Source organism: Piliocolobus tephrosceles, chromosome 8 (assembly GCF_002776525.5).
Source record: "Piliocolobus tephrosceles isolate RC106 chromosome 8, ASM277652v3, whole genome shotgun sequence".
NCBI lineage: Eukaryota > Metazoa > Chordata > Mammalia > Primates > Cercopithecidae > Piliocolobus > Piliocolobus tephrosceles.
The window spans coordinates 126,508,551-126,524,895 of NC_045441.1; the positions used below are offsets into that span (position 1 = coordinate 126,508,551).

At 40.6% G+C, this 16,345-nt stretch overlaps 1 protein-coding gene across 1 annotated transcript in view; it reads right to left on the reverse strand.

The window, feature by feature from the left end:
- Positions 1-2,111: 2,111 nt before the first annotated feature.
- The window catches only part of DGKI (diacylglycerol kinase iota), a 455,866-nt gene continuing 441,632 nt past the window's right edge, over positions 2,112-16,345 (reverse strand). The window contains 3 exon segments of the mRNA XM_026456362.1: positions 2,112-2,243; positions 6,523-6,622; positions 8,304-8,340. Of these exon segments, the coding sequence (XP_026312147.1) occupies positions 2,127-2,243; positions 6,523-6,622; positions 8,304-8,340 (254 nt within the window). The 3' untranslated portion in view covers positions 2,112-2,126.

Below are 16,345 nucleotides of genomic sequence, written 5' to 3' on the forward strand. Positions count from 1 at the left end.
CCAGTTTGCTTTAAGGATTATATTTCTGTCATCACATTTCCTTGACAGTCCCACCAACTAAAAATCTCCCAGCAAAAGCCCAGTGATTAAATTCTCCTGGAGCATATTTTTCCAGCTTCTGGAAACAATCTGCTGCAGTGTCTCTTGTAACATCCAAAGGATAGTTCCATTTCTGAGGCTGATATATGGAAGTAGATTACTCACAACCTAATCCATCCTCCCACCAACAATTTGATTTTGAAATGACTATGGAGAGACTGTGGTAATAAAATCCCCATCCACTGAAAGGCTGTTCCTATTTAACATAGTACATCATAGCCGTACTTTCAAAATGATATGTTACCGAAATGTGACTCAGATAAGCAAAATGTCACCATTAGACCTTTAAATTAAATGTAGAGACACTATCATTCATGGTCATATGTAGAAACATTAGGGAAGCACTATGCTGTGTCCAAGGACAAAATAAAAATAAGCTCAGGAGACATCAGATTTCGCCAAAAGCAAAATCCTTGGACGCCCACTTTTATTTGTGACTTACCCCAAGTCAAGTAGATATTCGGACAGAAAGACAGACATTTTTTTTTTTTTTTTTGATATTTTAGGTATCACAGAGTCCCTAATAGAGGTACCTGTAAGTACCATTTGATCCGTGGCAGGTTTAGATGTTACAATTCTAACTATCAGACAGACATTTCTGGCTAGATTCCCATGGTAGTTTGCACTAAGGACTTTCTGAAAGGGGAAAATAAAGTAGATAAAATAATATATTAGACTACCCCATGCATAGAAAATGGGGCTATCAAGTACGACCTTTGGACCTGACAAATAATAGTTGAAGCATCCTTCTGAATGATCTGGGCATCCCATAAATCTGGCAGTGGAACTCATACAATAAGCCTTTGTCCTTGGGTCAAGGATTACTTGGAGTAATAAAAACCAAAAACGTAAAAGAAAGACCTAAAACGGGGTCCCTCTCACCACTGTATCCAACAGTCTATAGTTATTAGCCTTTGTGCAACATTCCAATGACTGTTTTCTACTTCAGTGACATATGTTGACATATGTTGCTACTTTTGCTTTTGCTTTTGTTTTTTTCAAGTCAATTAGGGTGCTTTCTATTATTACTCAACAAAGTTTAGAAGTAAACATTGTTAGAGTGCTCCATTTCCTGTAACCACAGTTCCCACACATGATTATCTGCTCTGCAATTTAAACAGCACTTAAAATTGAGTGGTTCTGCAAACTAGCTGTGGGCCTCTATTTAATCCTTTGCTCATCTTCTATTGCAGCAAAAGGCAAAGATGGCTACACATAGGCAGTACGGAGCTGTACAGACAGCCCAAGCTGAACCAGTCCTCCATGGCTATTGGCTACAGCCCAGCAGCCTGGGCTGACCCCTGGGTTACCTCTCTGAGGTACCTCCAAGCACAGACATCTCCCATGCCACCTCACCATTCCTCAGAGATATAGCACACAAGTTGACATTATCCATGTGGCACTTCCCAGCTCCTATGTAATGAAACAGAGGGTTGGAGGGTGGTGGGGACATGCAGAGAGAGTCACTAAATAGTCTTGATATATTTAGTCTTGGAAATGGAAGTGGTTTTACAGTTATATTTCTGCAGGACATTCAGAGGGTTTTAGAAAGCCTTCAGACAATCTTGTGGTCTTCCAAGACTGAATGTAAAGAGAAGAGATAATATATTTTTTTAAAGTTAATGGGTAGTTACAGTAGAATTGTATGGTACAGGGAAAAAAAAATCAATGCATGGGGGAGGATGGAGCAGTGCCGTTTATACGAACATCCTTTGAATCTTTAAAATAAATTATACAGGTGAACACAGAAGTTCATGCTACTTGCTGGAAGCAATAAGGATCAAATTTTGTGGAACTTGTACTGTATTCCACAAATCTCCAGGTATCCTGCCTCCTTCTCAATGGGCTATCATGTTCTGTTGTACATCTTGGTAGCCCTTAAAAACTAGTGGCATGGTCTCAGGTAGATTCTTGCAGGAGAGAGACAGATATATGAATTCCATCAGCTTCTTCCAGGGGAGCTGCCCGATCGCAGGGAGGGCAGATGTGATACGCTTGCTCACGTTCTCTTTGCCCGAATACCAGGGTCAAACAGCAGTTTCCAGGTCCTCATGGCCAATGACCTTATAGTTCTGACGGCTTTCTAGGTAAGCAGCCAAGTCTGGGTCCCCAGCCTGCTGTGCTCTCTCTTGAGGTGTCTTACCCTATACGTAAATAATGGAAAGAGAGAGAGAGAGAAAGAGAGAGAGAGAGAGACAAGTACTAGTTATGAAATACAAAAACAAAACAAAACAAAACAAAACAAAACAAAAATCACAGAAACAGAGCTACCCAAAGATACCTGCTAGTAAGGATCCTTTCACTTTTGGTGTTTTAGAGTTTATAAGACACTTTCAAATCTATTGTCTTATATGATCATTAAATTGAACATGTGCAATTGGTAAATTAAAGGGAAAGAGTTTATCACTTTTGATGGGTGGGGTTTATACTAGGGAAACAGAAGTTCACAGAGGTTAACGGTACACAGGAGGAAACAGTGGGGTAAAGTGAGTTTTGAAACCCAGAGCCTTTCTGGAAGATAGGGAGATAGAAATTACTGAATTTTAAAAACACGGAGACAGGCATTTAGATTGCTAGTTTAGGACTCTTTCTATTATTCTAAACTTGGGAAATGAACATGCAGAAACTAAAAGGAAGGGATAGTCATAAAACGTTTGAAAGGTTTCTTTGTTGGTTTCAGACTTCAGTGAAGTTCTCCCCAATTTATAGCTATTTCATCTCTCTAACAACTAAGCTAGTTTCTCAATACAAACGTGGTAGATATTGATTAAAGAAATCTTAGAAAACTTGAAAAGCACAAAGAAGACAAGGAATATCCCTAATCATTCCACCAACCTAAGATAACCACTACTAACCTTCCATTGATAACTAGCTTTTGTCTTTTATACGCCTCTATACATGTTTTTCTTTAAAAAAAAAAAAAACCACAATTCATTTATGTACTGTTTTACAAACTTTCTTAGTAATATATCATAAATTTTTGTCATTAATTTTTTACATCAACATTTTAAATGGTCATATAATTTCTTACAGACTACTATAATGCCTTTTGTACATTTGTGTAGACACATATACACACACATTTGTATATATATTGATATTTTTTTAATGAGGTCACTGAATAAGAAGTCAGCAGTAAAGGGAGAAAGAGTGTCCATTCATTTGATCGCCTGTAGGAATTACTTAGCATCGCTCAAAATTTCTAATTTTTGTTCAATATATAGTTTTAACTATTTAAAATGTTACATTAAGTTCCAAAGGAAGGGTAGAGGCATGATTGTCGTACCAAAGAAATAGCTCCATGTACAAACGCACACAAGTTTTATAAATATTATCACAGACTTCTCAGCTTTCATCTTGGCTATCCCCACAGATACGCGTGACCTCAATCCAACCGGCTCTACATAGCCTACTGGGGATAGGATAAAAGGGAAGTAACAATGGCTCTAGAATCTTTCTAAAATTTTACTTATTTACTTGAGATGTAGCAGTTAACCACCAGTTTGAAGTTCCTATGATAATTTTTATTCAACTTGTTTGCAGCCTTAGTAGATAATCGTGTCTTTACTTCCATAATAATGAGGTTGGAATTTCCAGGTTTCAAATATTCAGAGAGGTGGCTGAGGTGGGCCTTTGAGTTGATTTCTGAGGAACTGATCTCTAATAGGAGAAATTCTCAGGATGCTGCTTCTCTCCAAAAAATTCCAGGAGAAGTTTCAGTTGTAATTATCACAGTTAACTTCAACCTAGCGTCAAGTTACAGAATGGCAAAATTTAAAAATCCTCAAAAAGTAATGAAATATAGCTACATTATTTCATGTAGTAAGATCTCTAGAATATAACATTGAGTAAAAGTTATATGATATCATGTATGTATGACTTTATGTAGTTAAAAACAGTGAGAGAGAAAAACAGGCATATCTACATGTGAAGAGGGATCATTAAAAGTTTGATTATATCTAGGTCCAGGTTGTCAGGTTTCTAGCAATTTTTGGCTTTTTGGAGCATATCTTCCTACATTACTAGTTTTCTATGTGAGGGGTTTATAATTATAAAAACAAGCTATTTCTTAAAAAAAAAAAAAAAAAGACACATACACAACACAAAATAGAAACAAGTTTCCATGAACATTGAGTCCTTTATCTGATTCAGAAACTTAGAAAGATAAAAAAGAAGACCTGCTCAAGAGCCAGGTCTCCTGACTCCTGTTGGGTCTGACCCTCTTTTTCACGGCTTCTCTCTGTTTTTAAAATGATCTGAGTTGAGTGTAGGACCAGCCTTTGTGTGGTAAAGAGGCAGTTGCCCTGCTGTGGTCTGAGTGGCCCCGGCAAGACCAACCCTACCCCATAACCTGGCTCTGTTAATCCTGACTACGAGTCGTCTATTTCTCAATCAGGTTAAACATCCAAACATCTGAGTGCAAATAACATCTGGGAAGAACATCACATTGAGAAATAATTACTTTTAGTAGCAAAAACTGCAATGACTTTTACACCAACCTAATTATCTGCCATTTGAAATAGTGTACCCAGTTAGCTAGCCAGACAGGTAACAGATCACTAGAAACCAGGACACAGCTCAAGTGTGTTTGATATGCCTAGGCAGCCAGGGATTTCAGTCAGAGAGCAAGGGTGCTCACGGGCTGCCAGGGAAGTGGAGACTTCTATATAATACAACTGGCTCAGAAAGGAAAGAGGTTCACTTGGGAGGCAAAGTTATTTCATAAAGTGAACTGCAGATTGAGGAAGCCCCAGGGAAAAAATTACACATAGGCAGATTCTTATCACTTACATAAATCTAATGGCGCTTAAGCCATTAATTAGGTTTCTAAGTAATCTATCTATGTGTCATGGTTACAATCATGGGCCCAAAACCTGAGCTACTCGGTACCTGCGTAATGAAGGCCTCAACTATACACTAAGATTCTTCTCTGTAAGTTTCTATAGTTAAGTGGTTCATTCTTTCCTGGAATCTACTGAGAGTGTTCTAAAACTCTCAGAGTTTATCAGAATCCTCTATGGCAAGCTTGTCCAAACCGCAGCCTGCAAGCCATATGCGGCCCATGATGACTTTGAACAAGGCTTAACACAATTTGTAAACTTTCTTAAAACATCACAAGATTTTTTTTGCAATTTTTATTTTTTTCAGCTCATCAGCTATTGCTAGTGTTGGTGTATTTCACGTGTGGCCCAAGACAATTCTTCTTTTTCCAGTGTGGCCCAGGGAAGCCAAAAGACTGGACACCCCTGCTCTATGGGGTTGATCTTCTATGTAAACTAATTCCTCTCTCTCTCTCCTATCTTATAGGCTGAGCCCTGGGTCAACTCTACTAAGCTACAACTCTTCCTTTCCTCTATCTTTCAACCCTTTCTCTTGGGTGCTCTCTGTAAACTGAAACAACTCGTGGTGCAGCCTGTTCTCAGTTCTTCTAAACAGAATTTCCCCTGAGGCCTCATCTCTGCCAGCTGATGCTATCAAGGTTGGCACACATGTCACATTCCCCATTTCTGGCCTCACTGCCCTCTTATTAAGACAGTTATAAGAAAGTGGACACTGAAGTTCAGATTTACGTAACTTTTGCTGTGGAGAAACCAACCACATTTCTAGCCAAGTGCCACAGGAATCACTGTACCTCAATCAAACAGATTCCATAAACAAACCGATTTTGTTATGTGGCTAGCGTGTTCTGGCACCAAATGAGAACCACCAACCTGCTGAAACAACACTGGACTGGCGTCAAAAGAGCTCAATTTAATTTAAGGCTCAGCTACCGATCCAAGGGTATGTGTAACTTTCTCTAGGCTTTTAGCTCCTATAGCTATAAATTCCCATGCTATCTAATTTCTGAGGTTAACTTTTAGAGAATATTAGAAAACAAATGGAAAGAAATTTTTTAAAATGAAGAACTACATAAACACACCAGATTTAAGACTGTAACCATCTCAAAGCCAGAGCCCACTGTCCTGGGAGCTGGGAAATAATCCCTTTGGCACCCATATAAGGGGCCATATAAATCATAGAATTTAAACCATGCTGGAGTAAGTACTGAAGGAAAACCCCAAAGGGGCTTCTCAGTAGTCAGGCCAAAGTCTTTGAACATGGTCCTGACCCCTCTCCTTGGGCTTCGGACCTCAACTCCCCCGACTTGGCTGCTAGCATTCAGTAGGACAACCCCAATGTCCCAAGGCCAACGTGTTCAGGGGTTTATAAAGCCCCATAGGCAAGCACACGCCCTCCCTTTGTGCTTATACATTTAAATCACAGTTTCTCTAAATGAAGCACTCTATTTTTTCCTCCTTTTTCCAAAGCCCCAGGCACTTCCATAAGCATAGAAAGGATGTCCGTGCTATGGTCACAAGCAAAGGCAACAGTGCCTGCGATCTCGCCCAGTGGGAGGATGTTTGCACTCACTCATCGAGTTACCTTGGAGTCCGTCTTTCTCAGAGATGCTCCTGCATCCACCAGAAGCTGGCACACAGCCCGGTTCCGCTGGCAGGCAGCCTTGTGCAGTGCAGTCTCACCCCTAAATCAAAGAGGAAATGGGAAACCACCCATAAAGGGGTTGGAGGCAGCAGGGGATGGGGTGAGGGGAGCTGATGTCGGGGTGCTCCTCAGCCTCCTTCCCTATAGGCTGCTGAGATCTTGGCTGTAGGGTACATTCTGGGGAGGTGGGAAAGGGGATTTCTAAAAATTCCTTGAGCTAGTCATCACCTGATCATAATATCTGACTCCAGCCCCCTTTCCAAACAGTGTTGATTAACTAGGTTTAGTAATTTTTTAAAGAAGCTATTACCATTTGATTTAGGTGATCGTCAATGCAGTATTAAACAGACTAATTGTCTAGATGTACCTGAACACTGAAGACATTCTCTCTGTGCATACATTTGAGTAGAGTGAGAAAGGCACTGGGTGAAAGAACAGGGAGCAGCGTGGAGCACCTCTGGCCCTTCAGGCACAGCACACGGCCCTTGGTTGATGGTCACTCGGCCTACAGTGGAGTATCTCCTGAGAACCTAAGTTCAAAACGCCAGGCCAACACCCACTCTGCTCTATCCACTTTAGATTCTGTGTGAGTGCAGGTGGAAGGAGCGGGCAGCCACAGAGGATATCTGAGAGGCACAGTGAGACTCTGGGAGAGTTTGACAGCCAGGGCTCTCCCCAGGAGGCAGCAGGCTTGAGGCCAGCCACTCAGTGTGGGAAGGGGCAAGGGAAACTGGCTACTTCCCCATCACTGACAGGCTCTATAGGGAGGAGGGTATTCCTATCCTGAGCCCAAAGGCACCAAGATGCTTAATGCCAAAGTATTTCAGGAAAAATCAATAGTAGCCTTTAGAGAAGGCAAAATGGAGTAAGTAATGGCACCACTTACAATCTTGCAAATAGGATGTGCTGGCCTGTGGACCAGCTCTATGGAGTGACAGACAGCTTCTTCCACAGCTCTACTGCTTTTCATTCGTCCTCCATTCTATTCATTTCTACTTCTCCTCCTTCCCACGTGCTTAGCTACTCACCACCTCTTTCCTCTCCACACCAATTCATCTTTATACCTTTTCAAATATGGCTTTCAGGATTAGTTGTACAGCCTAACTTTGTTCCTGTTTGGGGAGGAGTAACTATTTTGCTGCTTTAGAAATAAGGTTGAAAACAAACATCATCAGTTTAGACACCATCCCAGAGCTGATGACATTTTCACTCGGGATCCCTTCTCTGAACCACAGAAGACAGAAGGTAGAGTGAGTATGTTCTTAGTTCTTCAGTGGTGGTTCATAACTTGTGCTGTTCTAGACTAACAGAGAAGTTATGCCACTACATGTGCATAATGCCTCAGGGCAGTAGGGTCCCATTTTCTCAGAAACTCCAGTTGAGAAGGAACAAATGTGATGGGTACATTAAAAGGTCAGTGTAATTATTTAGACTTCTCAGCATTCCAAGATGCACCAGTGCAGAAGTACATTGCTTGAAGCGAGCTCTAAATGATGATTAACACTGACTATGGAGGCAAGCACTATGACAATTGTCATCAGTTTCTATTGTGTAATTTTTTATTTAGCCAATTAGCCCTGCACAGTTATGAACAAAGTTGAAAGTGGACTTTGAATTAATTAAATTAAAATTACCTATGATATGCCCTATGGATTACATTCTTCTCCCAGATATGTTCTGAAGAAAATAACCTAGACTACGTAATAAAAGGCAACACTCACGTTTCACTGTCTGCCATATCCAATAACTCGGAAGGTCCTAAATAAGAAGAAAGCAAGATGACCATCAAAAAATAAGCTCAAAAACTAAACATTAACAGAAAATCTACAGTCACAAAATGAAAATGCCTTGGAAAGCTAAATTTGGGGATAGGAATAATAAGACAAAAAGAAAAATAAAAGGATCCCTCTACCTCCTCATTACCAAACTCCTAGTCTCCATGAACCAATATGTACAGAATGGTAGATACAAAAGAATGGTATGGTCTCTGCTGTCAAGAAGCTTTCAATTAAGTTTACAAAATAAAACTGGAATAGAACAACTGAAAAATAATTAAGTGGCTAACTAGGGAGAAAGGGGCAGATCAGGTGGGGTTCAGGAATCAGGGCCATTTCTCATTCTCAAACAAGTTGCTTGGGATGGCATCTTATGAAGCATAATATTAAGGCTGTACAACATTATATACATCATCTAGGGTACAATTCTACTTTTTATAAAATTTCCCTTCTCAGACCAGAAAGAAATACTATGCATATACATCAAATGACTATAGATGCATCCTTAGGAATGGAAATATTCTGTGAATTTCCCTTTCACAATGTTTTATGTGTTCACGAATTAATCCATTCAGTCTACAAACGCTGCTTGGAATGTCCACCTTTCTAGCTCTGTACCACTGCTTCTCTCCCTGCCATCTCTTGCCTTCTTCAGCCTGTGGGTGTCAGCTGAGACTTTTTTCCCCATAAAGCCCTTTATGATCCCACTTCAAACAGCTTATTAAACACCTGCCTATACAATCCCTCACTTTATGTACTGACCCTATTTCCTATAGTTGAATGGGTAATAGGATTTATCATCCAAGTGGGGACCACCCCAGGCAAGGGGGCATATATGATCATGTTACTGATCATGACACTTAAGAAACTACTTTAAAATAACCTACTGATTTATCTCTCCCTATAACGAGACTCCAGAAAACTCCTTAAAGTTTTGGCCCATGCTTTGTCTAGCATTGTGTCATTCCTCGGTGCCTAGTATAGAGCCTGGAGATAAGCAGATGCTTAAATATTTGGTTGAATGGATGAATAAATATGCTTGTAAGTGTCAGGTATTGAGTATTTTAGTCTTTAGAAAGATGATCCTGGGGATTTGCTCTCTTTATTGGTGGATATCATTATTATCAAAAATTAACTTGTTGTGCATAGTAAGAAGGGGTGGAAGAGCTTATCACTCTCACCATGAAAGTCATTGGCCAAGGACAATATAACAGAGATGTTATGGGATTTCACAATTCTCCTGGTCATCCAAATCATCTTGACCTCTTCTTTTTCACACCTGCTATTCACTGGGACCAGGTGAGTCTTCTCTTACAAAGTCTCTCCTATTTGTCTTTTCTGTTTGTCCTATTTGACAAATAGACTTCCTAACAGGTATCTACCTGGAACATTATTAGCATGCAGAAGTAGTTACTAAGAAAGATAAGAAGGTCTTACATTATCTAGATTTCTAGGTTTCCAATACATCATATCTTCCTCTTATTTCCAAGTATTTAAACACTGGAGCTCACAGTCCTTCATCTGGAACTACATTTCCTCAATTTGTTCCCAGGGTTCCATTTTCTTTTTTCACAAAAGCTAAAGTGGTAACTGCACACTCAACCATGTATTTCTCAGGCTTTCCCAGCTCTACCTACCCAGAATAGCCACCTGTCTAAATCTGACATGTTCTTCAAAGGCTAGTCTGTGACAAGGTCCTCTCAAAAGATGACCTTTGACAGTGGGAATGTATTCTTTCTCTCAACTCCCAAAGCACTTATTTGGTTCTACCCTCATACTATGTATTCACTTTTTGAATACATGCCTTCCATAAACAAATTTTTCTATATCTGTTGAATATAAGAACACCTCAATTGTTTTTTGTATCCTTCTAGCACCTACCCTATATTAAGGAAACAATAAAGATTTAACTCATGGCTCTTTATTCCTTGGTCCTGTGATTCTAAGAAAACACGAATAATGATCCTCTTCCTCCCACACACATCCCAAAAGTACAGAGCAGGACAGGACAGTGACCAGGGGTGAGGTTTCTCGAGTCATCCCTTCTTGGTTAAAAATCCCAGCTCTACTACAGACTAGGTCTTGGCCGAGTCTAATTAATCTCTCAGCCCTTGCTTATCACACATGTAAAGTCAAATTAATAATAATATTTATCTCACAGCGTTGTTGTGAGAGTTCAAGAGGGCTGGGCATGGTGGCTCACACCTGTTATCCCAGCACTTTGGGAGGCCAAGGTGGGTGGATCATTTGAGGTCAGGAGTTTGAGACCAGCCTGACCAACATGGTGAAACCTTGTCTCTACTGAAAATACAATAATTAGCCCGACATGGTGGTGGGCACCTGTAATCCTAGCTACTCAGGAGGCTGAGGCAGAATTGCTTGATCCCGGGAGGTGGAGATTGCACTGAGCTGAGAATGTGCCACTCTACTCCCACCTGGGCAACAGAGTGAGACTCCATCTCAAAACGTAAAAAATGAAAAAAGAAAGAAAAGAGTCAATACACATAGTGTGTTTGAAACAGTGCCTGGTACACCACAGGTACTGCTTCAACTTTAGATAGCATGAAGTGTCCTATTCTCTGTCCTGATACAGGTCACACTACGTCAAGATATGAGATCCTCAGTGAAGGAAGGTGGTATGAAAGGGTTGTTTTACTCCCACTTAAATGTGAAGCCACTTGTTAACTCAAATTCTATCTCCTGAGAACTAAGCACCTCAGGCCTATTTAGCTGCCAACAGTCAGCAAGGGGCTTAAGTGCCCAATGGTCCTCTTAAAGAGTGCCTGTCACCTTCAGAGAATGTTCTAAGCTGCTCCTCTTGAAAGAAATTCCATGAATATGAGCAGCCTAGACTCATTAGTAGCTCTGTTCCCATTGGTACTGCTAATTGCACAACTATTTAGGCAACAGAGGCCTTGTTTACTTTTCTCCTTCATTCAGCACTGTCATTCAGTGCTCTCAGAGCCTTGTCACGGTGAGTCCACAGTCATCCAGGGACTAAGCCTCTATGCAAGTGAGGGGATCCTCAAGCATTTCAATTGGGCTAGCATAGCAATAATTTGACCATATGAAGGTGGGGACAAGGGAAAAAGCTGTTCTTCACAATCTGTGACCAGAATCACTACAAATGCAGCCAACCGAGAATTATTCCAGAGCTGACTATCCAGTCTGTGAGTCAGGCATGTCCGCGGCTACCCATCGCTCTCCTTCCCTCTGAACCCTTTCATCCTCGGCAGCTGACAGAGGTGAGAGGCAGAGGCACTAATGCCAAGGCAAGAAACTTTTGCTCTTAATTAATATCTTAAAAAAAAAAAAAGCCAATTAAAGATTTGGGGAATGGCTTTCAAATAATCAATTTAATTCATTTCATCTTTCCTTATTCTCCCATTAACATAGATGATCACAAAATAGCAGAACGTTTTGAACACTGGACAAGAAGAGGCAAAAGTAGCAACCAGCTGACTACAGAAGAGAATGGGCAGCTATTTTTAACAGCACAGGTACGTTTTCTAATCATTCGTGGCCTGCTTTAAGATGGCTGTTTGCATAATGCTAGCAAGGAAGGACTTACAGAGAGTGGATGCCAGGAGAGGCTTAAGATAAGGCTGTTCTTCTCCTTATTTGAACCTGCACTGCCCAACGGTGAGCTATGCTTTAACCGGACAATGTGGAGTTTAACTGTACCCTGTGACTTTTAGTGTAGAAACAATAACACCTATGATTTTTGAAAAGTTAATTTGAGTCTCAAGGAGACAAAAGGAGAAGAGAGAAAAAAAAATAAACACTAGTCAGGCACGGTGGTTCACTTCTGTAATCCCAGCGCTTTGGGATAGCCGGGTGGGACGACTGTTTGAGTCTAGGAATTCAAGACCAGCCTAGGTAATATAGCGAGACCGCAGCTCTAAAAAAAGAAAAAAAAAAAAAAAATTAGCTGGGCGTGGTGGTACATGCCTGTAGTCCTAGCTGTTCCAGAGGCTAAGGAGGGAAGATTGCTTGAGCCCAGGAGATCAAAGTTACAGTGAGTCATGACTGGACCACTGCACTCCAACCTGGGTGACAGGGCGAGATCCTGTCTCAAAAAAATAAAAATAAAGACAACTGAATTCCTTCAATGTACATGAATGGGCAACATTTGAGTTTGGGGCTTGTTTTATATACACACACATTCTGATTGCGGACACTATGCCATCTCCCCTAAGGAATTTCAAGGGAGACCATCAAGTTGTCAGCAGAGAATTCACTGTTGTTTCCTTAGTAGAAAAGGAAATCTCAGGTCCCCGTCTCTTCCAGGGTTTACTGAAATGTCCCCCCTTCATCCTTTGGCTGCCCTGAATCAGAAAAAATACTGTAAAATCCCTTTTGAGGAGATATGGGTGCAGATTTCTCCATGAAAATTTCAGATGAAAACGGCCACTGCTCTTCCAGAACCCTAGACCAGTTGTCACCTGAACTCTGCTTATGACATTCACATGGCACTACCCTGCATTGTGGTTGTTTATCCATGTTTCATTTCCCTTGCTGGTATTAGGAATATGGAGGACACAAACCATCTCTCACGTATGGATGAATTTTGGCAAGTAACCTAACTTCACTATGCTTCAGTTTTCAACACTTGTCAAATGGAGATGACAGCTTACTGTATATGGTTGTAAAAATTAAATATGATAATGCATTTAGAACATTTAGAACCATAGAGGTTAACAGTGATTGTTACAGAAACATTTTTTTCCTCACAAGTGCCTGGGACAGAATTAAAATGTTTTAATAAATGAATGAATAAAAGATATTTTAAAATCATTTTGGATCCCAGCCAACGTCACTTTAAGAGAAAGAGTCACAATTGAAACATGGATTCAAAAGACTGTGCTATATGGGAAATGGTCTGAAAATTAAGGGAAAGAAAATTCTGTTAAGTGGACATACACATCAGTATTCAGGAGACGCCCAGGGAATGCGAAAGGAAGCAAAACTTCACAAATCTTTCAAAATGAGAAAGTGAACATCATGTTAAGTAGCCAGGCCTTCCAAATTACAATGTTGTTGCCCGGTATTCATTCCATAGGCTCTTCTGTTGGATACCCCAGCTCCCGCTGATGTGACTTTGTCATCAATATTATATCTGTGTTATATATGACGTGCCTTTTGTCACATGCATCCTTTAATTTGCTTCCCACACCAACGCCTCCAAATCCCCTTTGCTATTCCTTCCACTTCCCATGGCCTCTCTCTGGGCCCTCATTTCCCATTAGTCTCCCTGACGCTGCCAGCAGACCATTCCAAATCCTCCCCTGCCACAGGACAAAAGCTGCACAGATGTGGGGAGAGCTGGCAGTGGGAATGCTAACAGCACTGTCATCCTGTCCCAGCAGGATGATGGTCGGTTCTCTCTGGGACCAGAAACAGAAAAAGGGGGGTTAAAAAAAAGAGAAAAGAAAGACTGAAGACAGAAAAAGAGGGAAGACAAAATAACCCATTGAAATCAAAAAGGAAATGCATGAGTGAGATTTCTATCAGGAAAACCAGTAGGAGGCAATGGGGTAGGCGTGGGGAGAATAAAAACAAAAGAGCAGAGTGTGCAGGGTGGTGAAGGAAAGAAACAACACAAAAGTCCCTTGGAGGGGCAAACGAGGGGGAGGGAGTGGGCAGAAAATATGGTTGAAAGGAGCTGAAAAGCGGGAAGCACTGAGAGGAATCTCAGCTGGAATCCCTGCATCCTTAGTCTCTCTCCCAGTCTCTGCGGAATTGTTAACTCTTCCTCCCCGAGTCTCTTTTCAACTCTCTAAATGTCCAAATTCCAGTTTTTCATAAAGGAAAGCAGCATGCTGTATAGATGAGAGAAGACATCCAAAGGAAGAAGACGCAAGCTGAAAAAAATTCAAGCCTCCCATGGCGCTTTCAGAACATACCGCACATCTCATGTGGCACAGCCCCCAGCCTGCTTTAAAAGAGCCCATGGAAGAGAAATCAGTTGCTGCTTGTTGTGTCTGGGAGAATAACTAATCTCAGGACTCTTGTTCAGGTGTCCTCTTGATGGTGGCGGCCCACACTCCTGACCAGAGCCAATGAAGAAGAGGGCAGAGCAGAGGGGAGAGGGGCTCAGGAGTAAGGCTGCAGGAAGCAAACGAAGTGTCAACTCAAGAGCCACAAACAACATCAGCTGTGCACCTGGAAAAGAGCCTGTGAATCCTTCAGAACTGCTATTACTAAAGTCATCATTACAGTCAAGTCTTTGAACAATTTTTCAGATTTATGTCACATGAAACCATGGGACAGACATAAACCAAACTGTGAAAAATAAGTAAATGAACAACAAAGGCCTTAAAAGATTTGCAATATTCAACAACCAGGAGGAATGTCTGTCTTGATCTTTGGCATAATGTAAAACTTTTATTTATTTATTTATTTTCATTTACATGAATTCAAACTGACCAGACTTACCTACTGCAAATCTGATGCTAATTTAAAAATACAATGCCATAGTCTGGTATACATGGCTAAATCCCAGACTTACTGAGGCTTCTTGGGAAGGCTGTTTTCTTTGTCAGGTCAGGGTATTCCAGAGTTATCATCATTACTAAGTTAGCAGAGACTATTTCAATCAACAGAGATCACCTTAAGAAGGTGATTACAGTATTGAAAAAGTATTGACAAGTTTCTGTGTACTTGTGCCTGACTTCAAGAACAGTACAATTTAAAGGAGTTTCTATCATCAAAAAGAGAGGAGTGGTTTTGCTATGATAGTTTTCAATAAAATGCAAAGGTTAATATAAACTGAATTAGCAACTAAAGATATTAAAAAACAAACAAAACAACAGTTGAGCTGAAGTGTTTAGCTCTTGTGGAATTAGGTGAATTAGGCTATATCAAATTATTTTACATCCATATTTCTGAATAAATAAAAAAGTTAAGATAGACATCGAGAATGAAATTGACAATGTCTATCAAGGTTGATAAAAACTAATTTCAATAAGAATCAATTGCATTTGAGTCTCCATATTCAGCTATAGTAGTAAAGTGTTAAAAATTGCCATCCATCAAAAATGCAGTGATCCTTGGTCTGAACATCATAAGAACATTTTATTTGCAAACAAAAGAGATGGATTGTGCTCTTCCATCTCTACAGTCTTTCTCCCTGTGCGATTAGAGATCCTGGTGAGGCAGGAAGGGTATAGGATGCCTTCTGAGACCTCAGGAATTATTTGCCTAGAAGTGAAGTTAGGATGATTACTGTGAATATTGTGTTTCTTCTAGTGAGCATAAATATTAAGCTGATTAATTTATAACATCTAACCAAAGCATTAGAAGACTAAGCACTCCCACCCCCCCAAAAAAGACTGAATTCCTTTGTGTCCTTCCACTTGGGTGGAGTGGTATTGTGTGACTCAATCTTTGCAAAAGTCACTGCGGGTTAATGAGAAACAGATTTGTATTGGAATGTTAGGTTTTGATCAAAGCCCTCAGAGACTAATGTGCCAGATGAATTGATGCCAGGCAAAGTAGGTGTGTACTGATCTACATTTGGGGTTAGAAACTCCAAGTCCTGTGAGCTTGGACGAACGGTGCTTTCAAAGGCCCTATTTTTGGAGGCAGGGGAAAGAGAGGAAATAGAGGAAGTGAAAAGCTACTGTGTTAGGGTGATATCATCCCAGGACTCATCATTCGTGTCCCTGGGGTGACTCAGATGAGGAGTCCTGCTGTTTTCGTTTTTAGTATAATCATATTTCAAATATTGCATGGGCTAGACTTATGTTAAAACCTTCATTATTGTTATCATTTTTTTTTTTTCTTCAAGAAACAGGATCTGGCTCAGCTTCCCAGGCTGGAGTGCAGTGGTGCAATTTTAACTCACTCAGCCTTCACCTTCTGGGCTCAAGCAATCCTTCCACCTCAGCCTGAAGTAGCTGCAACTATGGGCCCACCATGCCTGGCCATCTTGTATTTTTATTTATGAAACCTGGGTTCTTAGGACCCAGAACCAAAGTCAAATA